The sequence below is a fragment of the Equus quagga genome, chromosome 8 (genome assembly GCF_021613505.1).
Source record: "Equus quagga isolate Etosha38 chromosome 8, UCLA_HA_Equagga_1.0, whole genome shotgun sequence".
In the NCBI taxonomy this organism is placed as follows: domain Eukaryota; kingdom Metazoa; phylum Chordata; class Mammalia; order Perissodactyla; family Equidae; genus Equus; species Equus quagga.
In genome coordinates, this window is record NC_060274.1 from 124,070,396 (window position 1) to 124,095,701 (window position 25,306).

Consider the following 25,306-nt stretch of genomic DNA (forward strand, 5'->3'; position numbering starts at 1 on the left):
CTGAAGTTCTTCTCTGGCTTCTTGAATCCTGTACAGGAGAGGGGCAGACCCCCAAAAGGGATGTGTGTACTAATTTAGCTCAGTGCTATCTAGGAACCACGTGACTGTCTTTTAAAATCGCATCGTTTGTTTGGGTGCTAATGTATTTCCTGGCATGGCGGCCTCACTCCCGAATTCCCCCACCAAGGATCTTCAGATTCTTTTCACTCCAGGGCTCTGCTCTTCCTCTTCGGACGCCCTCAGCAAAGAGTGACGTAGAACTGCTTTGATTAGCTTGATTTCTCTGAAGTCAGCCTTGTGCGGACTCGCAGAAGACCTTGGATCACTGCCAGCTCGTTACATTTTGAGTAACATTATCAAATGTAGAACTTCGGTTTTTAAAATAGAAATTTAAGTCTTTTCATGAGAGAACAACTTGTCTACATCACGATAACACCTTGTTAAATTGAAGAGATCCTTGTCTTAGCTGGTAAGTAAGTTAATGTTCCTTTAAAATGTCATTCATTTGAGACACCGCGGGAATAAGAGTGTTTTTTTTTCTCTCCATTTAACTCCAGCTTCATGGAGGTTATTGGTTTCATTAAATAAATTCAAGCAACCTCTAAAATTTTCTCAAATTCTATAGCATGATGCCCAACATCTTTATATGACAAGCTGATTTCTGCATTCTGGTCCATGCCAAAGTCCAGCCTTATCCTCACAGTCTGCTTCTGGTCCAGTCACCATGATCGCCAGCCAGAGGGCACACACTGTGCCCAGTGCACGTCCTGCTTCTTCACAGCTCCGTTAATTCGGATTTACTGTTTCCTCATCGGAGAATCTTTTTTTTTTTTTAAAGATCTTATTTTTCCTTTTTCTCCCCAAAGCCCCCCAGTACATAGTTGTGTATTTCTAGTTATGGGTCCTTCTAGTTGTGATGTGTGGGACGCTGCCTCAGCGTGGCTTGATGAGCAGTGCCATGTCTGCGCCCAGGATTCGAACTGGTGAAACCCTGGGCCACAGAAGCGGAGCACGCGAACTTAACCACTCTGCCAAGGGGCCAGCACCCTGTTGGAGAATCTTATACCCCTTCTCCATCTAACAAACTTCTACTCATCCTCTCCGTTCCGCCCCGCCCTGCCCCAAATGTCACCTCTTCTGTGAAATCTTCCCCAACTCCTCTGGAGGCTGTTATCTCAGCTAACTCTACTCTAATATTGACTTCTAATTCAAGTCATTTATTTACATATATTTATTCCTCATGAGTGAGCACTAGAGGGCAAGGATTAAGTTCAATTCCTATTTGCCTTTGAAGGGTAGAAAGAGCAGATATTTGAAAACGGCTATGGTATCTCTGCCTTCTGATTTTTGTCTTGCCACAGCCTCCCAATTTCTTCGAGCTTCATTGACATGGTGTGATCCAAATCCATTCACCCTCTGAGTGACTTGTCTTGTAATATGCTGCCATTTGCTTATGTCTGTTCAATGAAGTTCTCTGGGGTTGGCAGGGTGGGACGTAAGATCGTATGTGGTTTGCAGGCCTTAGAGAGAGGAAACCTGCAAATGCTCCTTTTCATCTGATCCTCTTCCTCACACGTTCCTTGGACCCTGGCTCACTTGAACTAGGAAGGGCACAGTCTGGAGTTTCAGATGTCCCTGGAGCTGTCTTTGGAACCCTGTGTTCCTTTTCCAGGCCCACTCCCAGCCTGCAGAAGCCCCGACACCAGGGACCATCTGAACTGAAAGGCAGGATTGGGTCCCACCTGACTATCACCGTTCTGCCTAACATTTGTGGTCTAGGCTGGGTGGTTCTGGTTTTCGTTTGTGTTGTTTTAACTGTTGTCATGGTGTCCTTCTTATTGTTTGAAATTGAACAATTATGGCAGAATGCTTTGATTCTGAAGCTGAAAGTCATATATATCGATGAGCAACATCTTTCAAACAGAACTATAATACAAGTACACATTTCTAAGCCCAATTAAGACCAATAAAATTTTCGTAAATTGAATTAAATAGCTCTTCTTTATCCCTGACATAGTGTAAATTGACTTAAGGAAAGCAACCACTGCCTCAGCTATGTTACAGATACCATAGCTTGCAAAACAAACAAATGAAAAAATAAATTTGGTGCCAAATTTGGAACTCATATTGAAAAATAATGGTCTTAATAAAGACGATTTCTTGCTGTATCCTCATTAGATTGAAGCTCTGTTTTCTACTGTAACAGCATAGCATTTCATTAAAATATAAGTGTGTTTGGGAGTTCATAAGCTCTTTTTGTGTTTTGGAACAGATATGGCAATGTAAATGACTATATGAGTTTTTTTGCATTGGTACACTTTTATATATATGCATTGTGTTTATAAGACAATATTCCTTCAATGTTGAGTTCAGTTGACAAAAGAACCATAAATGAAGCACAGATGCTGTGAATAAGAACAGAACATGCAATGTAGTTTAGCCCTGTGGGCTCCCTGGGAGGAATCATCTTCTCCTATGATGGGCAGAGTCGTCAGTAGTGACAATAATGCTGTTAGAAATGAAAACTAAGTTGTGCTCACCAGTGTTTAACTGACAGTGCCACAGTGCCTTCAGGGATAAAATGCAAGTGCTGTGTTACAATTCATCTCATGGTTTTTGTGGTTCAATAATTTATCTTCATAAAACACTAGTGACAGCCAGTATTCTGTTGTTCCTGTGAGTGAAATATGATGTGCTTGCAATACGTTTTGGGGATTCACTAACTATGACTATGTACACATAATTTGTAATCAAGTTCATGCATGAGTAGCCGATATATAAATAGGAACATTTAAGACGGTCTCAAAATCAGTTTGAATCCTTCATTTATGTAGTCATAGCAGGAGAGTCCAGATATGTATAATAATGAGCCTTGGTGAATGCTTGAGGAATTCATAAAAGGAGTAGAAACTAAATGAGGACCAAAAAGAGAAGAACAATAACATTACAGAGCTATGGGTAAGACTGATAAATTAATTTTTCAGAAATAAACCATGGAATGAAATATCAAAATGAGAATAATTTAACACTATTTGAACTTCCGAGTTGAGTCATTTCCCTCTGATTTTTGACTGTTGAGTTGAGATAATTCAGGTTTCTAAATATAATGTTGGCTATAAATTTTTCTTAAAAATTAGCACATGCACATTATAAACATCTTTATTTGCAGGGATGTTGTAAACAGGGAAGTCTCCATGTTTTACTCTTATTATAGTCATAGCTGCTAGATTAACCTTCTCAAGAAATTTCTAATTATGCCACTTCTTCACTCCATAAACTTTTTCTGAATGAAGTCCAAACTTATTAACTCGAAATTGAGAGTCCTTCATGAGCTGGCTTCAACCAGTACTTCTTGTCTTATCTCCTGCATGCAAAGTGCTCTTACTAAAGGACATGTAATCCATTTGTGCATTCAGCAAACATATATTGAACAATTACAGCTCTGGAAATCCAAAGATAAAAAAGGCAGTTTATGTATATTCAGTAATGTGTTCAAGTTACTCAGGAAAGGGTGGAAATTATGCAAACAAAATGACCTCCTAGACTTTCTTTTCTTTATTCTTAACAATCCCTTCATTTCAAGTAGCCTCACCATCTGTTTCCATAAATGGAAACTTTTCCAGGAAGTCTTCCTTAATCTCCTCAAAAATAAGTAAACCATCCATTCCATAGTACATTGTCATTTCTTTATTTTAGCACTAGGTAATATCAACTTACTTTATAGTGCAATATCTATTACTTTAATGCTTCTCTGCATTTGCCATCCAAAAATCAGTGAGCATGTCTGAAGTCAAAGATAATGTGCCAAATAGTTCCTAGCCCATACAATCACCAGAATTTGCAACTACAGAACAGTCACAGACTTGTTTATTGAGTAAAATCATTGAAGTTTACGTGGAGGCAGAATCATTCTTATTTTCTCCTTGTTCATTCAACTCCTTACAAACGTCGGAGAAAAAAGCTGCACTTTCTCTCATCTATGACTGCAATAGGTACAAAATCAAGCAATTCAATGATAGAAATGAAAAAAAAAACTTACTTTTAAAAGATTCAGAGCACATTTTGTACAACTTTATACTGAATTAAATTTTCATTTTTTTTAAGGGAAAATAAAACATTCTTATTGAAAATTAATAAAAGCATGGTAATTTTCTCAATAATATACCTATACAATTTTGTATTTATCATTAATCTAATCTCTTCTAGTTAGTTCTGTAAAATTATTTCAATCTGTCTTTTCATAAAAGTAAGTAATAAGTTAGTACTAAAACTTGCACAGTTACTTTTTCAAAATCACTCTAAAATTATAAATAAGTGAAATTTATAATTTTGCATCGATAATAGGATTTTATAACTTTGCACTGCTAACAACATGGAGCTTACAGTTTTTACTGTAAAATTGAATAAATACAAATTAGCTTTATCCTGAATATAGATCATTACACATAGCTTGCTAGACACATCCAAAAATACATACTTGAAATAAGAATTATAATGAAGATGATTAAATAACTAACTCCAAATTTAATCACTCTGGACCTCATCTTTATAATATTATGCCAAATATGTTAGTAATACTTATCTAAATTTCAACATGTTGTTATAATCTACATAAATTTATTAGTTATAGATATACTTGAATTTCAGATAATGCATTAAAAAGTTCTGTGTAGGATGAATATTAAAAAATATCATTCTCTCAGTTAAAAATTATCTTCTCAAGGGAAAAAGTAAAGTGGCGTGATTTAAGTTCTTAAGCAGGCATCTGGTGAGTGTATCATTCATTCCTAAAGCATTGACTCTAACCAGAGATGATAAATTTTGCTGAGAAAGAATGTCTTTCTCATAGTTGATGTTCAGTAAATATCTGATGAAATTAGACAATAGATCCTTGCCGTTTCACTGTCAGGACTCTCACATTTATGCCATTAGGATATAATAATCATATAGAATACATTTTATCTAGTATCTAACTTCCATGAGGGAGACTTTCTTTCTACCGTCTCCAGATTTCATTGTCATGACATGATAGGAACTAAATTATAGTTCTGATTATTAAGTGCCTGATTAAAGAAAAAAAATCATCCTAGTTGGGCTCCCAATGGTGCTCCGTTGACCCATCCCAAGAAGATCCACCCTCACAGCGTACACCAGACATTGTTATAATCCTGGCCGGCTCTCCAGAGTTTCCCTACAGCACCAGATCAGCCTTGGAATAAGCCAATTGAAGTGTTCTAAGAGTGAAATCACTTATGACTCCTCTCTTGGCAGTGATGATGTTATTTCTAAGCTTTATTAATCAGATCGGAAAATGTTAACGTTTACCAGGTGCTAGAGGGAGATCTTTCATCATATGTGTAGATACAGCCTAAATAAAAGGATAGGCTTTCGTCTTAAAATCTGTCGTCTGTACAGCGCATGAACCAACTCAGCTCCACATGAACAAAAGTGATCACATGGGGAACTCAAGTGGGCTCGTCCCCCTCTTTATGATATAAATAATGTTTGTTCGTTTTCCAAAGCTATAGGGCTAATTGTAAACTATTTCTTGTGGTAAGCAGAAGTTTTGTTTGAGCCAAGACATTGCCAACATTGAAAAACCTGTGTTTAAACAAACAAGAAAAACCAATAGTGAAAAGAGAGGCCTAGTGTTCAATTTCTGTTTGCTTGAGCTCCTTTTGAGAACTCATCGGGAAGAAATAAAATAAACAGAGGCATATACATGAAAACAATAACAGAGGCCCTTTTCTGTCTTTGCGAAGTTCAGAGACAAAAACAGAGGTCGTGTCCCCTCTAGAAAATCTGCTCCATGTTCAGGCATCTCTTACAGAGTCTGCAGCAATTGCCGGTAGAAGTCGCGCCCAATAAAAAGCAAACATGTATACTAAAAGGCCAACATTTTCATTTTGTTGTGATGACATTCTCAGAGAATAACAATGTTCAGCTTGGTTTTTTGTTTATTTGCATAGCCCTTTGGGAAACAACATTTTCTCTTCCAAAAGTCACACAAAGCTTAACTCAAGCAACGGTTTCATTCTTCTCTCTCTCATGAAGCTAACAAAAAAGACTAATGTATTGCTTCACGAAGCTATTCATTGCTTAATAAAAGTAAGAATTAGTGCCGATAACTGTTATACTCACATTAACCTTATTTTCAGATTTTAACAGAGAAGTTGCTCTCATGTATTATATTTCTACTATAATTTGCTTGAAAAATATAAAGCTACTGGGAAAAATAAATCTAATGATACATAAAGTAACATATCTTTTTCATTGTTATTTTAGAAATTTGACTTAATAACCAGTGCTCAACCCAGCTACCAAAATCTCAAGCTTTGTGAAGTGCAAAGTAGTAACACTGATGATAAGAGGCAGCTCTAGAAAGTGGGAGAAAAATCTTTGACTTGAAATCCACAAACCTGGGTCTTAGTCCCAGGTCTGCAAATTACTACTTGATATTTGTGAGTCTCCTAACTTTGTGAGTCTTGATTTACTCGTTTGTTGGCAGCCTCCAACATCAATTACAAATATCTCCCATGGAAGCAGGTGAATTCTCCAAATTTACAAAATCTACTTGCCAGAAGCTTATTTTAAAGATTAGTCCTCTTTAAAGACAATAGATGTATTAAGAATCTATGTTCTCTGAGGTCAAGAACTTTGATTTTGATATAGCCCTTGTGTCTAGAGAATTGCATGACCCATAATATTGAATAAATGAATGAAAGAATTCACCAAATATATTCTCTTTCGTTATATTCATGTGATGATTTAATTCATGACTATATTCATGAGTATGTTCTTCATGAATATACTCACTAAAAGGCTAAACCTGTGCCACTTATATTTTGATAAATTGAACAATCCTTAATATGCTACTAACATAGTCACATTTATTGAATATATATTTAAGAGATTATATTCATGAATATATTCATAAGTATGTATTCATATTCATAGAACATATTCGAGAAGAATATTACTTAACACAATTACCTGCTAGATTGGTAAATTTGATGAATTTGGTGAAATAGCCATTCATCAATTGATGCTTTGGATAAATATTTTTGGTCAGTACACTTGTAGAGAACTGGTTTTTGGTGAATTGACCGGGAGCCTCTTCTGACTCTGGCCAGTGTGATTGCCGGCATGTGGGCTACTGGCAACTGGAGTGCCCCACCCTCTCACCCTGTGGATGCAGAGGGCCTCCTGGGAAATCTCTGTTGGTAGAGGGACAGGAGCCCCTTCTTCCAAACCGGAGAAGTTAGAGGCCAAGGTCTACTTCAGACCGAGAGCTACTTAATCAGCTCATTCTTGCTTACTGTTTCCCCTTCTTCTCCCTGAAATCTCTGCCTTCTTATTCCTCCTTGTTTTTCAGAGACTGTGGCTTTATCTTGTGGATTCGTTAGTGGGTGTGAATACTTAGTGCACTTGTTGAAGACTGATACAAAGGGGACACTGGCTTTAGCTATTCGTCTTAGAATATAGTCTCTATATTTATACCGCATATAGATTCTATGTAAATAGTTACCAGCCATGTGAATTTCCTTTCTCAAGTAATGTATGCGTTTTCAACTTTATAACCTCAGCCACCAGAGGTCTTGATCTCTCAAGGAGAATGACTGCCATTGTGAGCCATGGTTTCTGATGAAGTTATTCTCTCTCAGGTAAGTGAGAGGAGGAAAGAGATTGAGACCCTTTAAACTAAGTGAACCACGACAGGGGTGAGCTCACAAGATCTGAACAGCAGGATATTTGACCCATTTGGTTATACTGTCTGTTCTGCCTGTCTGAGAGAGACAGACATAGCGAGCTCTAGAAAAGGGAAAACAAAGAAAAGCTAAGAGTGAAATTTTAAATAAAGGGAAGATGGTAGACTCTATACAATTTAGAGAGAAAGCAAAAGAAAGAAAGTGAATATTTTTATATAAGAGGGTTTGGGTTTTTTTCGCTCTTCTGAGTTAAAACAGTTTGCATTCCCTGTGTCTGTGAGACATGGAGGGGCTGTAATCATGGTCGGTAAGCTAATCAAAGAAAGGAAAACCCTTACATTTATAAATAAATTAGACACAATTTAACAGGTGACATCACCTTTTCCAGCCCTTGTCCTGAAATCCCATTAGAATTTTTATGAAGTCTTGTCTACCTAGTCATAGCCCCCAGTAATATCTTTTTTATTCTACACCACAATTTATGTTAAATTAATGGCATTGATAGCTATCAGTTTTGCTAAATTATTATTGTTTTAATATTCTACAAGTGTGCACATGCTTTGTAAGTTTTTGATGGCTTCTGTTCACATCTATCTCATGACACTTTAAAGATAACAGTGACCAATATTTTCTACATTTTTAACCTGTTTCCATGAGGTTACACATCACGTAGACTCTTGCTTTAATTTTTATCTTTATTGAATATACTGTATATATAGAAAATGCACACATCATGAATGCACAGCTCAATGCATTTTTTGAAAAACTGAACACATCTATGTAACCAGCACACAGAGGAAGAGACAGAACATTAACACCCCCCCAGATTGCTTCTAAAGTCGGCAATCTTTTGACTAGAGGGTTGCCCATTTAGCAACCAACGCTAAGCAATGTTCAATAAATAACGACTAAAAAGTTACATTTGTAAAAAAAAATCCATGTATGTATCTTACTAATGTTGTTTTTAGATAGGACATGCCCTGTTAATAAGAAACTGATAAATATTCATCTATATCATAGAATTTTAGCACTGTAAGGCATCTAATCTACTGCAACTTCCCTCAGATACTTCCCTTTGTGGGATACTGCTGGATGACATCTTCTCCCTAACCCTTTATTAGTATTTGAGAGAATTTATGAAATAAAGGACAAATGCTCTTGCCCAAAACCTTACTTCTGTCTTCAATTTTCCAGTATTTTCTGGGACTCCACCACTTATGTTAAATCACAGAAATGGCAAAGAATTCCCCTTCAGATTTTAACCAGTAAAAGATCCTAGTTCTTTTATGTCACTGGCTCTACCTTCCACATTGGTCAGCCATCTGTTGACCCCCAAGCTTACATGTAACTCCCATCTCCTGTCCACTAATATACAAAATTCAAATTCCTATATATTCAGCATTGATTCTTCCCTTTTCATCTCAGGCAAAGTCTCTTTCATCTACTTTGGGTATCCCATGACCGTTGTGTTTAATGTTTAGAGTCAACCAGCAAAGCAAGTGCAGGTGTACAGAGCAAAGTATGCAACTTCAGTTATATAAGTATTTATTTATAAATATGCCCTACATTAATGTTGTTTTCCAAGTTGATACAATGTTGTTTGTCTATTCCCCTCCACAGCATGTGAATGTATTTTAGTCTTGTTTTAAGTGTCTAGAGCTGATGGAATCTTGTAATGAGCTGATATGAATCATTCATTTTAGCTATGAGAATTTCTGGGCCAGAGGGGTAAAGTAATTTGCTCACGCGATTTTAGTGTCCAGGCCATCCAATTTCTAACCCAGCTCTATTTTAGTGTATTACGCTGCACTATCTTATGTGTCCTATAGCGAATATCTCATATCTGTGCACAAATATATACCAACATACACACACAACTTATGTACATAGTACAAGTCCATGAAACCATACTAAAAAATAAATAGATGGTTTTTAAAATTTATGCTAGGATAAAAATAGTAATTTTTTTACATATTACTTTTAATTTTTAATTTTGTCAAATGCCTATCATGTTCAGATTAAAACCCACAAGAAGTGACGGACGGAATAAATTGGTAAATATATATGAAAGTTTTGTTATGCAAATATTATTTTAATGCACTCACCTGTAGCATTTTTCCACTCTTGTTTTGCCACTAAGAATGAGAAAAATTACCAAAAGGCAGTGGACACTCAAAAAGAATTGTTGTTGAATTGAAGATTGCAGAAGAGAGTAGTTCATAAATATCTGGAGACATGCCCTTCATGGTTCAACGCTCACTAACAGTCCAGCTGGAAGAAATGACATTGAGCTGAAATACACAGAGGCTGCCTCTCACACTAGGAATCATGTAGTAGAAAAAGGAGTAGAGAGTTTGGCAGAAAAATAACCACTTGTAAAAGGTAGAGACTGAATGTTTGCCTATTTTTGTGACCTAGCTACATTGTCTAGGCCCTGCCTTTGAGTAAAGGAAAATTATTCAGTGAGGAGCATAAACACACAGAGTTCTATTAAAGGGAAGTAATGCAGAATTATCTGAAATGAGAAACTATGGTTTTATTATGCATTTTATGATGCAATTTAAAAATAATGATTTCTATTCAAATCATAAAGGATTGTACCTGCACATAATATTTTAAGATGTCGATTCCATGCCAGGACTCTGATCATGATTATTCTCTGAACTCAGGACTTTCTGAGCCCGTGAGTGGCTGGATAACCTCTCGAACTTAAAAACGGTTCTCTCACTGGAGTTATCCAGTGTACATAGGTATAAAAGGCTCTATTTTACTCAAAGTCACTTAAATTCACAGTTCTCTATGGTTGTTATGAAACCAAAACTTTGGAAAATATTTAGAAGAAAAGAGAGAATTTCATGATACATAATGTTTTAAAGAAAGCCAATCTTCAACTCTGACAGTTGTTAATTTTTAGCTTTTAATTTGATTTATTATGAAAATTTAGAAAAATGAGAAAATGGTTCAAGAATTAACCTAGGCTAAATTGCCGTTATTATCTTCATTTATGGCGTTCCTATTGTTCTTTCCCTAAGATATTCTTTTTGCATTACTTCTATAATACTGATGTTACAGAATTGAAAAACAGTTGTCAAGCGATAGCATCGTATAGCTCTATTTTCTCCTTAATATGTAGGAGGACAGGAACTCCGTACTCTTGGGATATGGCAGAGATAAGGTACTCTGTAACAATTTTAATATTCACTTCTCTGACAGGGTTATGTCAGCCAAGAAGGTGAGAGAACAACAGAGCTTCAATAACATATTACAATTAGGCTGTAAATCAACAGAATGCCCACATTGGGATTACTTTTTGTCAAAGATCCCCAGTTGGATCCCAAAAACCCTTTCAGCTACACTCTGCCTTCCTTATTTATTTATTTATTTTTGCTGAGGAAGATTCACCCTGAGCTAACATCTGTTGCTAATTTTCCTCTTCTTACTGAGGAAGATTCGCCCTGAGCTAACATCTGTTGCCAATCTTCCTCTATTTTTGTATGTGAGCCGCCATCACAGCATGGCCACTGATAAATGAGTGGTGTAGGTCCATGCCCAGGAACTGAACCAGGGGCCGCTGAAGTGGGGTGTGCTGAACTTAACCACCAGCCCACTGGGACTGGTCCTCATTATTTATATTTTATTTCTTTTTCCTGAGCCGTACAACTCTGGTTTATAAAACATAGGGACATGTTTCATAGAAATTATGAAAACGTGTATAAAATTATTAAATTTAATTAGATGGCACAATAAGGCAAACTTCTTGAGGTCGGGAATCCTCATATTTATTTTTATATCCTCTGCAGTATTTCACCTAAGTATGTACCCAGAAAAAAAGGAATTGATTTGAATGTCCTTGCCATTTGGACAGTGTCAGTTTCCTATAAACAAAGGATGATTTTGTGCCTTTAAAAAAATTGTAAGATATTGAGACATTTATCTGAGACATATGTGGAACAAAGATAAAGGGCTAAATATAATATAGTCAATTTAGATTTAAGGAATAAATCATAATATTAATAAAGATAACTTACTTTCCAAAAATGGTATAATAATAATTTCTCAACTACAATTTTCATTTAAAACAGAAAAAAAACAGTGGCTGTAAACAGTGATGATAAATCTTTAAGTTTAAAACCAATTAGCTGGCATACTTATTTTAAAAAGACAAATTAAGGAACAGAAAATATAACCTATACCCACTAAATGGAAAAAAATGGAATGTAAGAAAAATAATGAATACAAAAAAGTATAAATGAATTGGTAATATTCTCATTGCCCAATAACGTCATGTGGTACAATTAAAAGATGATGTAAAAAAGATTGTCTAAACCAGGGTTCTTAACCTGAATGAAGATCTAAATCCCTGAAATTATATACAAATTTTAAGTATATTGCAATAACGATTTTTCTTAGGTTGGGATTCATAGTTTTCAGATTTTCAATATAGATTGTGACTCAAAAATTCTTTTCCTGCATAGCAAAACTACTCAAGGGTTGTATATTCTCACTCTTTGCATTCCTCACCAACTATATTCTCCTCACCCCAACCCCAATTGTCATAAACCTCCATAGTCCCAAATCTAATGTTCACTTCTTTTATTTGTTTTACTTGATATCTTAGAAGCACTTAAAAGATTTAACTAGTCCCTTCTTGAAAAACTCTCTCCCATCACATTTGCTTGCTTTCTTTCCTATTTCACTGACTACTCTAAGTCTTCTTCTCATTCTCTCTTCTACTTCGAAAGTTTAGAGCACTCCAGGGCTCAGCCTAAACTCTCCTTTCTTCTCTATCTCAAATCTCTCTCCAGGTAACTTCATCCAGTCCCATGACTTATGCTCATGCCGTCAAATCTCTGTCTCCAGACCTTACCTCTTCCTTGAGCTCCAGAATCAAATACACAGCTGCCTGCCTGACATCTCTACTTAGAGTTCTAATGGGCATACCCAACACTGACGCCGTTCTCCAGTCTCCCATCACTTAGTTAAATGGCATCGATTTCTACTCCATTGCTTAAGTCACAAATATTTCTCTTTCCCAAACTTTTGATAACCAGTTAATAAGATCTGTCAATGGTAACTCCAAAACGTGTGATAAATCTGACCACCTTTCCCTTCTCCAATGCTAACCTCTGTCCAAGCTTCCATCATCTCCTGTCCTAACTGCTGTAAGAACTTCCTAACAGGTCTCCCGGCTTTCACTCCTGCCTCCCTAAATCCATGCACCTTACAGTAGCTAGACTATATCCTTAAAATAGAGACAGCATGGTGTCACTTTCTGCATAAAACATATCATAGGTTTTCTATCACACTTAACATTTAACCTTCTAATTACAATTCACAAGGCCCTTACTTATCTTACTTCTGCCTATCGTTTGGTTCTCATTTGTCAGTCCTTCCTCCTCAATCTGCATATTCTAACCACTGTAGTCATTTTAGGGTCTGGTATTCCCACACATCAAACATGTTTTTCCTGAGGGCCTTTGCATCAAATCATCACATGACTGGGCTCTGCTGGTCCTTTACATTTCAGATTGACTGCCACCTATTCAGAGAGTTCTCCTCTTGTCAATCAATCTTATCTAGTCCCACGAATCTCTCCATCACAACATGTTTTATTTCTGCTATAGCATTTATCACTCTCTGAAATTGTACCTGTTAGCCTGTTAATTATTTGCCTACTGTCTGTCTCTGTGCACAAGAATGTAAGCTCCATGAGGGCAGGACCTTGTCTGCCTCTTTCACTGTGATACCCTGGTGCCAAAAACAAGGCCAGTCACATGGTAGGAGGTCAATAAATGAGTGAAAGAATGAACAGAACTCTGCCAAATAGAACTCTAGGATTTAAGCTGCTGGAGGTAAATTTCCATGTTATTCTCCTTAGATGTTGAAAAGTTAAGCTGAAAAGACAAGGCTGCCAAATCTCCCCCAACAGTAGAAGTCAGAGAATTTAGCAGAAGGTGATTGTCCTTTGTGTCTTCCTTTTATACTTTTTTCATCTTCCTTCAGTTATAGCATCAAAGTAAGTGGAGTGGTTTGCAATTATTTACGGCAAAAGTAGAATACAGTACACCATAAATTGTGATGTCCCTTTGTGATATAAATCTCTTTTTTCCATTATACTTTGATTTTTCCAAGTTTTCTCCAAAAAGTCTTGTTTTATAGATGAAAAGATGATTACAAAAACTCTCTACTTATGACCTGAAACTCATGTAAGATGTCACTCCTCAATAATGCCTTTATCTGCCCTATGCAGCCACACACACAAACCACAAAATGTTGTATCTTCCTTTTATAAAATCTTGAAAGTACTTTCTCTTTATATGTACATGTATTTGTCTTTGTACATGTATGACAACAATGATAATGATAAAATAAAAGCTGCTGCTAGCTTTTGACAGTATCAGGTGCCTCACACACATGATAGCTCCTGAATTATTTATAAGAGCTCTCTGCCTAATGTTATGCCTTCCTCTGAAAGTCAGGAAACCAAGTTGCAGAGAAGTTTAATAACTTGCTCAAAATAAAATAGCTAGATTTTTCTAGAGCAGAGACAATTTCTGACTGACTCACCTCTGTTATCTTCAGTGGTAACATAGAGCCTGGGAAATAGTAGATACTTAGCATATATTTATAGATGAATGGAGGAGTGTGGTTGGCATTTGAATCCAGGCATGAATGACACCTAGACTTTTAACTGCTGTCCCATGCTGTATCTTTGGTCTTATCCACATAGGTACATTAATCAGAAGTCTTATGAATTGGAACCCTCTTTGAAATTACTAATAAATTCTGATTCAATGCAACTTGTATTACATTTTATATTCAAGACTGGATCAAATACTGGAATGAATGAATGAATCTTCCAGAATTGGTACATGAACTGGAGTCCTAGATTCATAAGATTTATTGAAGATGACTATTTGCATAATCATATTCCTACAAAGTTACCTGCTGTGGGAGATTATCTCAAGAGAAATGTAGTCATTAGAATAATCATACAGCTTTGAGTAAGAGATTTTGAAATATTTGTGTTTGGCTGGGAATCAGTAATGGTTGAAACAGTTATTAGAGGTTTTCACATGAAAATTTAGTTTTGAGGTAGTTATTTAATTCTTTTAGCATCCTAAAATATTGGCCTCTAAAAGCTCAACGTAGTTTTACAAAGTCTAATTGGGTTTCCCTTGTTTAATAGTAAATAATGACATGTTACATGTTGAGTTTCTCATTGTTTGATAATGCAGAAAACAGAGCAGAAAACGAGCATTGAATAAAATTCAGTTGAATTTTGAAATTAATATCACTATTATTTTTGTTGTTTCTAAACATTTTTATATATTTTTGAGGTAAAAATTCCATACAGTTGATGTTCACTATTCGTGCCAGTTATGTAGACAGTTATCTTATACACTGAATTAGTGAATATTGAACCATTGCTCCTACAAGAAATATAGGATTAGGTTGCTGCAAGCTTCTGGTCACAACGTTTGCATCAACTGATCAATACATACACTTGTTAAAGTTACCTTGCTTCATATATAGAACTGATTGGGTAACATTGAGCTCACAGACCTGAAAGAAACTTATCTAACATACATATTTTCTCTTTATAAGATGCATCACAGCCTTCTTGCATGTAGGAGCACTAAACAGCACTTCAGCACTTCATTTGAGGACCACTTTAAATGGCAAAATCAACAAAAAACACAAAAATGCAAAACACATCACACTAAATATGCAGTGATAAGAGCACTTGTTTACAAGATGAGAGCTGGAATAAGAAGGCAGAGAGTTGCCCTTTTTCACTTCAGCTGGGAATTTGTGTGCTGGGCAACTTAAATTTTTCACCAGGCTGTGCATGAACAGTTCGTGAATGACCATGGAAGCACAAGTGTCGATTTTAGGTTACAAATAAATTTTAGCGAATAGATGAATACTGAATCCATGAACGAGGACCAACTGTATGTGAAATGCACAGACCTTAAAGGTAAAGTTGAATGGATTTTGGTAAATATATACACTTATGCAGTGAACCTCCAATCAAGGTACAGAACATTTTCATTACCCCAGAAAGTTTCCTTGTGCTAATACAGTCCATTCCTACCTGCACCCTTCCCTCATAGGCAACACCGCCCTGATTTCTATCACTGTAGATTAGTTTTGCGTGTTCTAGAATTTCAGGTAAAAGGATTCATCCAATATGTTATTTTTTGTATCTATATTCTTTTGTGTAAAACAGTGTTGTCTGTAGCACTAGTTTATTCTTCTTTATCACTTAGCGACATTTCTTTGTTTGAACATACACTGTAGGGATAGACAATTGTTTCCAATCTAGGCCTATTATGAACAAAGCTGCCAAAACATTCCTGTATAACACACATTTTATTTTGGTAGGGATATACTTAGTAGGGGAATTGTTGGGTCATAGGATTAATTAAGTTTAAGTTTATTAAAAAACTGGACAAAGAGTTTTCCACAATGGTTGTATAATCTTACACTACAACCAGCAATGAATGAGAGTTCAAATTGATCCAGATCCTGGGTAGTCCTTTTAAGTTTTACTCACGGAAGTGCATGTAAAATTGTCTATCACTGTGATTTTAATTTCTCTGATGACTAACAACATCAAGGAATTTTTCATGTGCTTATGGGTGATTAATATATTTTTATTTGTAATGTGACTTTTGCCTGTTTTTGTCTTTTAACTATTGATTTGTAAGAACTATTAACATATTCTAGTATATTCCATTTTCAGACATATGTGTTCCAAATATTTTCTTCTAGTCTCTCTCTTGCCTTGAATTTTCTTAGCCATGTTTATTAATGAGCAGGAGTTTTAATTTTAATGAAGCCCAATTTATCGAGCAATTTTGATGCCCTCTAGGAAATCTGTTAACCCTAAAGTCTTGAAGATATTCTATGGCATCTTTCAGAAGCTTTATGGTTCGAGATTTTCTGTTCTGCTCTGAAATCCATCTAGAATTAATTTTTGTGTGTGGTAGAAGGTAGACATCGAGATGCATTTCCTTCCTGTATTTATCTGGTTATTCCAGCAACATTTTTTGAAACAAAAGAAAACAAATAAACAAAACACCACCTTTTGTTTCTCCATTGAATTCCCTTAGTGCCTTTGTCAAAAAACAGTGGACCGCATATGTATAAGTCTTTTTTCTCTCTTTCTGGATTACTCTAGCTTTACAACAAGCCTTCAAATCAGATAAGTCCTCCAATTTTGTTTTTCTTCTTGATTGTTTTGAATATTTAAGGTTTTTTGTGTTTCCTTATAAATTTTAGAATCTTTTATTTTTGTTTCTACGAAGACTAGTGTTAGGATTTTGACTCGGATTACATGGTGTACATCGCCATTTGTTTAGGTCTTTAATTCCCGAAGCAATGATCTGGAGGTTTCAGTGTGTGACTGTAAAAACTCCCCACATGGCTCCAACTTGCAGGTGAGGTAAGGAACTCTATTGACTTCAGCCCTTTCTTTCTCGGAAGAGTTTGGGTGCCTGAAAGAAACGAATTCGTTCTAGCAACATATAAAAATGGTATGAGTGTACTGTCCCCAATGTATTGGCTAATGTAAAGTTTCCATCCAAGTGATTCTTTCAGAACAAACACGTGGTCCCAGTGACTTTCTCTCTACCCCTACACAGCAAAGCATTTGGCAGTTTCTTCAGCTTAAAAAAAAAAGATATTTTGTTTCTGCTGAAGCTCCTTATTACATGTTCTGTCTGATTGCAATTGATCATACTTATAAAGTGTTTTGGATTGGCATGTAAAGGTGCGCAAGGTTAAATTGGATCAGTTTCCTTATGATATGGAATTTATATAGATGGTATAAGAAATAGTACATGGCATATTTATATAGAAATGTATATTCCTTTTTTTTATTTTTGTTGCTTAACAGATAACTGATAAGTTATGAGATAAATCATTAGCACATCAGAGAACACTATAACTGCCTAAAAGTGGATTCCTATTCTAGGAAACTTTTCTCTCAAGATTGAATATTGAGCAAAAGGCTGAAAACTCTAGTTGCTGTAATTTTATTTGAAGCATTTTCAAATGCTTGTTACATCTTGGGTTGCTGCTATATTTTAAATACTTTCTTTTTTTCAATATTCATTAAACCAGTCTTTCTTCTTGCCTCTAATAAGAATAACATCTGTTTCTTCTTGTTCAATCAAAGCAACCACCTCAAGAATCTTACTTTAGAAATAATACCATTAGAAAGACAGCCTAGATGGAATATGCTTCCTTAACATTTTACATTTGCATACAAAACAAGTTTTTCTAACAATTATAAGTTAGGGAATTGTTAGAGAAGATATTATAAAACAATTTAGTTATTTTATGAAGGAATTAAGACCAGAGACTGGAATATGGTTTCAAAGATGTTCTTTTAGGTTAAAAACTCTCTGTGTAAAAATACTGGTTTCCTTTTGTAAGGTACAGTTGAAAAGTTTTTATCATTATGAATTAATGAATAACTGGGGGTATCTATTATAGAGTACCAGTATTATAGAGTAACATCAAATAATCTTTAAGTGTAAAATTAAATCAAAACTGTTGCAATAGTGTATATTTTTAAAAGAAAAATACTTTGGAAAATATGTACTACGCCAGTTTATATCAGTCTCGTCAAAGTTAGTCACCATGAGAAGCCCTTGCGCAGAATTGGTTTAATTTTTGGAAATGTTCCTCAGACATTCAGAACCATGTCTACTGAACAATCTATTTGGAAAACAACACATTTGGATGAGAAGATCTTCATAGTTACAGTAGATCTGTAACCGTGAAGGAATAAGAACGATTTTATTGTATAGCTCAAAATTGGCTTTAAAAATTGACCCTGATATTAACAAGAGATATATTGGGACCTACCTTCCCAAGTCCCCAAATTCTTCACCACTGATATTGCACTATTGGATTAATATGGGGAAGGAGGGTATTTATTCATAAAGGAAACCATTTTTTAATCATTTCACAATAGTTAATGCTTATAGAATTAATTAAAGTACGACAACCCAAGTTGATACTTAGAGAGCTACGCTTACTCACTGAGTAAGACACAATAGCTAATACTAAGTGATCACTATGTGCCGGGCACTGTTCTAAATTATATGCACTTCTTCCTCACCACAGCCCTATGAAGTCAATACTTTCATTGTTCCCATTCAATAGAGATGGGAACTAAGGCATGAAGAGGTTAACTAGCTGAAGGCCCGGATATTAGGTGAGCAGAAATGAGTTTTGTATCCAGACAGTCTGATGTCGGAGTCCATGCTCTGTCCATTGTGCTTTTCTGCCCCTCTGGGGTGAGTCTCTAAGTCAAACACTCCAGGGTTCTAATCCTATCTCCACCTCTTATGGGGTATGTTACATATGTACCTGAATAGAATATGACCCCAAATATAACGCAATCCCCTATTTTTCCAACAAGACAATTAAGAGTACATTTTGACTAACTTACGTATATAAACTTTTAGGGCTGTAGGTGAAAATGTCTATAATATTTGTTTAGTTACTGTGTGTTTTTAAAATTATGTATGTAAATAATTTGGAAAGCTTATTTTCCATTCTGACTTTTTGGAAATGATTTTGTTCTAAATTCTTCACATGCAGCTTTAACATCAGTGTCTTTGTCATAACTTTGTGAGTCATCTAACACATTTTTGCAGAACAAATCATCTTCACCTCTAAGATGTTTGAATACAGGAATTTTTCCCCATGTCTAATGCTGTCACTTGACATGTTTTTCTAAACTTCAAGTATCCATTAGCATAACATTAGGACACATTTTTTTTCAGTTGTCTCGTATGTGTATATTCATGATCACGTTGACTCATTATCTTGCTGTCTTGTTTAGAACGTTTATTTATAACTACACAAATATTTGTGATTGCAATGGAATACCACCCAAAGAAAAAGTGCTCTATTTAAATCTCAGCTTCCTTCTCTGTTAAATGGGACTCATCAAACTTCTTTATTTTTTCTGGCTTTATTTGTATTTGGCTCAGTGATATGGATATAGATATACTGCTTCCAAGGTGACAGGCAGTGTTCTAATGCTATGCAGACCCTAGTTCATCTACTCCTCAAAACAAATCTATAAAGGGATGCTGTGATTTGCATTTTAGAAAAGAGAAGGCTGAGGCCCAGAGAAGCTAAATAAATTTCCCAGGTTCACAAGGGGCAGAGCAGAGGCAGGCAGCCTGGCTCCTGGATCAGTCCTCTTAACTGCCTCACTATGTTTCCTGCCCTTCTGCTGTGTTACTGCTCACTATTGAGAAGAGTCACTCCAGTGACACATATGGCGTGTGTAGATAACGCCAGGCACATATGAGGCTCTCAGGAAATGTCAGTCAAGTGAGACACAGGTCTCTTTTTTTATGTATCAATAACTAGCATCCTTCTTTCTTGATCTGGCCCTGAGCCACTGTCTAGTTACCAAGATCCCACTGCATCTGGGAGTATGGGTCCCTGGTGAGTCTCTCTATTCCCCGGGACGTTTTTTTGGCTCTAGAATAGTGGGTGGAGGAATACCATCTCTTTAATAGCAAATGAGAAGTGCTGCCTTAATCTTGTTTGGTGATGTGCTGTTTGTTATTTTTGACTCACAAATGTCTAATAAAACTTGGGATGATGATACTTGCTTTTTCTGAATAAATGTACTAGTATTTACTGTAAGTATATATCTTATAGTATTGATCTGATCAACTGTGGTATTCTGAATGAATTTAATGTACAGTCATGTGCCACGTAACGACATTCTGGTCAACGATGGACCACATATATGACAGTGGTCCCATAAGATTAGTACCATATTGCCTAGATGTCTAGTAGGCTATACCATCTAGGTTTGTATAAGTACACATTATGATGACCACACAACAATGAAATTGCCTAACGACACATTTATCAGAACATCTCCCCATTGTTACATGATGCAAGACTGTATTGAATTCCAAAAGCTCTTAAATTTCATTGATGTTCTGTTTCATATGAATTAAATATTGCCAAACACTATTGTTAATTTTTAACAAATTCCTTAAAGAGGCTATTCCTTATAGTTTCTCTGAAGCAAAACTAATTCTACACTACTTCCTCCAAGTGACAAATGGCCCAGGAAATGATGAAGGCAAAACTCACTCTGGAGCAGGCTTGCAGGAGAGGTCACGTATATTTATTTTAGTCCACGTTTCACACAGAGTTGTTCAGGTCTCCCTTGCCCTGGAGGCAATGGATGCAAGCAGAGGGACATTATGCTGAAACTATGGCATCCTCTTTTTGTATATCTTAAAGTTTGATAGCTGAGCTCTGAATAGTGGGAAATACTACTATTTGAGGCCAAAAGGTCTACCTTAGGGTCTCAGCTCCACAAACGAACAACATAGCATGTTCAGGATCACTGATGCATTCATTACAAAATGCAAGGAGTGAACACAAAGTTCTCTTTGCTCAGAGTTTCCCAAAGTATGGATACCATTTAAATGAGCTTATTTTAATGTGCCTGAGGCAAAAAATGGTAGAATTGGTTTCTCAAACTTATAAAATTTCTACTCAAATTACAGTTTTAAGGGAAAAACATGAATGTAAGAAAGTACTGAAAGATATCTGGGGCTGGCCCGGGGGCTCAGCGGTTAAGTGCACACATTCAGCTTTGGCGGCCAAGGGTTCGCTGGTTCAGATCCCAGGTGCGGACATGGCACCGCTTGGCAAGCCATGCTGTGGCAGGCATCCCGCATATAAAGTGGACGAAGATGGGCACGAATGTTAGCTCAGGGCCAGTCTTCCTCAGCAAAAAAGAGGAGGATTGGCAGCAGATGTTAGCTCAGGGCTAATCTTCCTCAGAAAGAAAAAGAAAGAAAAAAGACATGTAGTAGTGGAATCTTCCAATACAACTAAAATCTGATGACACAAATGCTGAAAGTTGGCAGATGAAACTAGATGGAGTCTCAGTTTTTTTATAGCCCTAATGCTATATGAGACAAGGATATCCTCAGAAATTGAGCTCCCCTCCAGGGTGGTGGCAAATGGAAGTGTGTGCGTGTGTGTGTGTGTGTGCACGCACGCTATAAGAGAACTCTGATCACAGGTGCACAAAAGCTATATAACATGTTTTGTTGTTGTTTGGTTTTTTTGTTTGTTTTTTTGTTTGTAAGAACTCAGTCTCTGGAACTAGATATATCTGCCTTCTGATTCTCAGTTCTGCCATTCACCAGCAATAGGATGCTTAAACTTTATTTTATTCAGTTCTCTCACCTATTTATTGGGGATAGTAATTTTTCAAATTTTTTTTGTGAAGTACAAATGAGTCAAATACAAGTAAATTACTTCGCAGAGTGACTAGTATGTAGAGCTTAGAACAGTGTATCCATAAATACTCACATATGAAGAGGTCATGCACTTAGATTCTTCTCTAGTGAGAGCCTTCAGGCTGTTATTTTTTATACCTGTGGATGAAGAAAATTTATAAGAAGCAGCACATTTTCTTTTGAGCAATTGGATCATTCTTGCCCCATTGAAGAATGAACTTCATTATATTTTGGAGCCCGATTCCTATCATAAGTTGCTGAGGCATACCTCTTGATGATTAACATTAAAAGTTCAAAATAATAATTGGAATTAAAATGAATAGGAATCACATTTTAAGCTCAGAATGCAGCAGAGGCTGCTATCAACAAGGCTGCTTTTATCTAGGGTCCAATTTCTCTTGTAATTAAGTTTCTTGAAAAAATAAGGTAACCTTTTAATTTTAATCTGATTGGAATAATAGACCTTTATTCCATGAACAATTAAGCTGATGATGTTCCATTTATAAATTGCTTTTGTGATGACATTTTCATAGGAATTTTTTAAAAAGCTTTCTAGTTTACCATTTAGAACAGAAAGATCTGTCAGCTGAAAATATCTTATAAATGACTTCCTCTGGGTGTATGATTATTTAGGATTAAATTTTGAGACTGAACAATTGTAACATGATGTCCTTGGGATCCATGCCCCCAAACTGTGTTTCAGAGAAGAGTTCATCACATTGTAAAGGCTAAAAACAAAATCCAGAACCATGCATATGTCTATGGTTGATCAACAGTAAACCCAGTTTTGTACATTAAAGAAAAATATTATTATGAAGATGCATCAATTCTGCGGGAGACCCCAAAAGTACCCTACTTGAGAAGTAATGAACTTGAGTGTTTCCGTAAACACTACTGCTTGCCTCACAGCTCACTGATTTTGGTCTTAGAACAAGCCTGTACGTTTGCATAGCAATTTCACAGTACAAAAAACTTATATAAATATATGTTCGTATATATTATACATTTCATAATTTGGAAATTATTTAGTATTGATGACTTTAAAGCAGGAGTTTTCTATTTTCCTCCAGTGATAAAATGTGCTGAAGAAGTATTACTAAATTAAAATTTGAAAATCCTAAAAAATGTTCCTGGAGGGTGATCACTTGTAATGATATTTACCTGTGTAATGTCAGTCAGTACCACCTGTTTGTGACTGTCTTCTAAGCTCCAGCAGGGCTATTTTTTCTTTAAAATAGTATTTCTGTCTAATAGCATAAACAAACCACTGGTTCATGCTTTTTCTGTGAAGGACCACACAGTAAATAGTTTAGGCTTTGCGGGCCATGCAGCCTCTGATGCCACCTGTAAGGCAGCCAGCATGTAAATAAACAAGCTTGGCTGTATTCCAGTTAGACCTTATGTGGACATTCAAATTTGATTTTATATAATTTTCACATGTAATTTAATAGTATTTTTCTTTTTATTTCTTTTCAACCATTTAAGATGTGAGAACTATTCTTAGCTCTCAGGCCGTACAAAAACAGGTGGCCGCAGGCCGAGTTTGACCCGTTAGCTGTGGTGTGCAGACCTCTGACCAGAGGCTTGGAGCTGTCGTCTGTGCTTCATTGATTTACCCACATTCCATTTTTGGATGCCTTTGCCTGCTCAGCTTCTCTTTTTTTTGTGAAACTGTAGTGTATCCTCAAGTAACTTCTACCTATGGATTCTAGATTATTCTGTCTGGAGTCGGTTAGAACAAAATCTCTTCCCTTTGCTATAGCCTAGGCCTTTAGAAGGTTGAAGAAAATCACTTGGACTTCTCTGTATCTTAATATTTCTTAAACTCTTCCAGATACTTATGTTCAATGGCTACTCTTTTTCTGTTTGCTCCTTAATTTTCTAATTATTCTTGGTAAAATGAACAAAAAGTAAACAGAAACTTTAAGTTATTGTCTGTCTAATGGAGAGCTCCATAGAATTTCTATTTCCAAAGATCTTTGTATGAAGCAACAGTGAAGTGTGATTATTGGTGGGGGGAGTGTTGATTTATTTTTTTGGTTTTTACTTGTTTTATTTCACTGTAAAGATGTCTTATATATAAATAATTGGATAATTCTGGTATTTTTTCCCATGTTTAATAGTCGTCAACACAAATAACCACACATGCTCACACATTTATTTAGTCCTTAATTTCTATAAACTGTACTTGCCCAATGTGGTTATTGAGAGAAAATAACAGTACAAAAAAAGTTTTTAAAAATGGAGAGAGACAATAGATAAATGTTATAAATCCATTTTCTTATCTGAGAGTGGAGTCTAATAAAGCTAACCAGAAAATAAGCTATTATATCAAAATAGTTCATCGTCAGCTTCCAAACAACTTTATTTACTTCGTTCATTTTCCAAAGTTCCCCAATGGCACATTAATATCAATTCTCTACTTGATTCGGTTATGTTATGCCTTATTCGATCCAACAGGTGATAGAGCCACTTATGATATTAAAGAAACATGAGATATGAATTATAAGTAACACTGAATTTTTTGAGATGAACATAATTTTTACTTATATATTTCTGACTGTTGATATTAAAAATTGTTTTAAATTGAATCATCTTAAGAAAACAAAATTGACTTTTATCTTGTACTTCACAGGTTCTGGGTTGAACGATGGACAGTGGCATGAAGTTCGTTTCCTAGCTAAGGAAAATTTTGCCATTCTCACCATTGATGGTGATGAGGCTTCAGCCGTTCGAACGAATAGTCCTCTTCAAGTTAAAACAGGCGAGAAGTACTTTTTTGGAGGTAAGACTACCATTTTTTATTGGTTAACTAGTACATTGTTAACAATGGAGTTTCGATGAAGTTTGATTACAAAGTGTTTGATTCAATGGACTCAGTAGAACTCAGGAAAAAACAAACATATTCTATAATCTCATTGAGCTAAAAAGAGTGGCAAATTTATATCTCTTCATGATAAAGGTATTAATATGATATCACCATATTCTTCTTGTTCAATTCAAATATTCGAGATAGAAAGCATGAGATTCTGAATCCATTCATTCTCACAATATTATCCTCAATATTCAGCTTCTTGGATTGTGTATTAACCACCAATTGCTGTTTAACTAATTACCCCAAACTCTCATAGCTTAAAACAGCAAGGATTATTTCACAGTTACTCTAGATCAGGAATTCAGGAGCAGCTTAGCTGGGTGAATCTAACTCAGGTTCTCTCATGAGGTTATGTTATCCCCAAGGTCTTGGCCATGGCTGCACCATTTGAAGCCTTGACTGTGTTA

The 25,306-nt window shown here is 35.8% G+C and overlaps 1 protein-coding gene across 1 annotated transcript in view; it reads left to right on the plus strand.

Moving 5' to 3' along the window:
• Positions 1 to 25,306, plus strand: part of CNTNAP2 (contactin associated protein 2) — a 1,871,002-nt gene that overhangs the window by 980,633 nt on the left and 865,063 nt on the right. Inside the window, exon 9 of the mRNA XM_046668987.1 lies at positions 24,660 to 24,809. Coding sequence (XP_046524943.1) covers positions 24,660 to 24,809 — 150 coding nt within the window. The remainder of the gene's footprint in view (positions 1 to 24,659; positions 24,810 to 25,306) is intronic.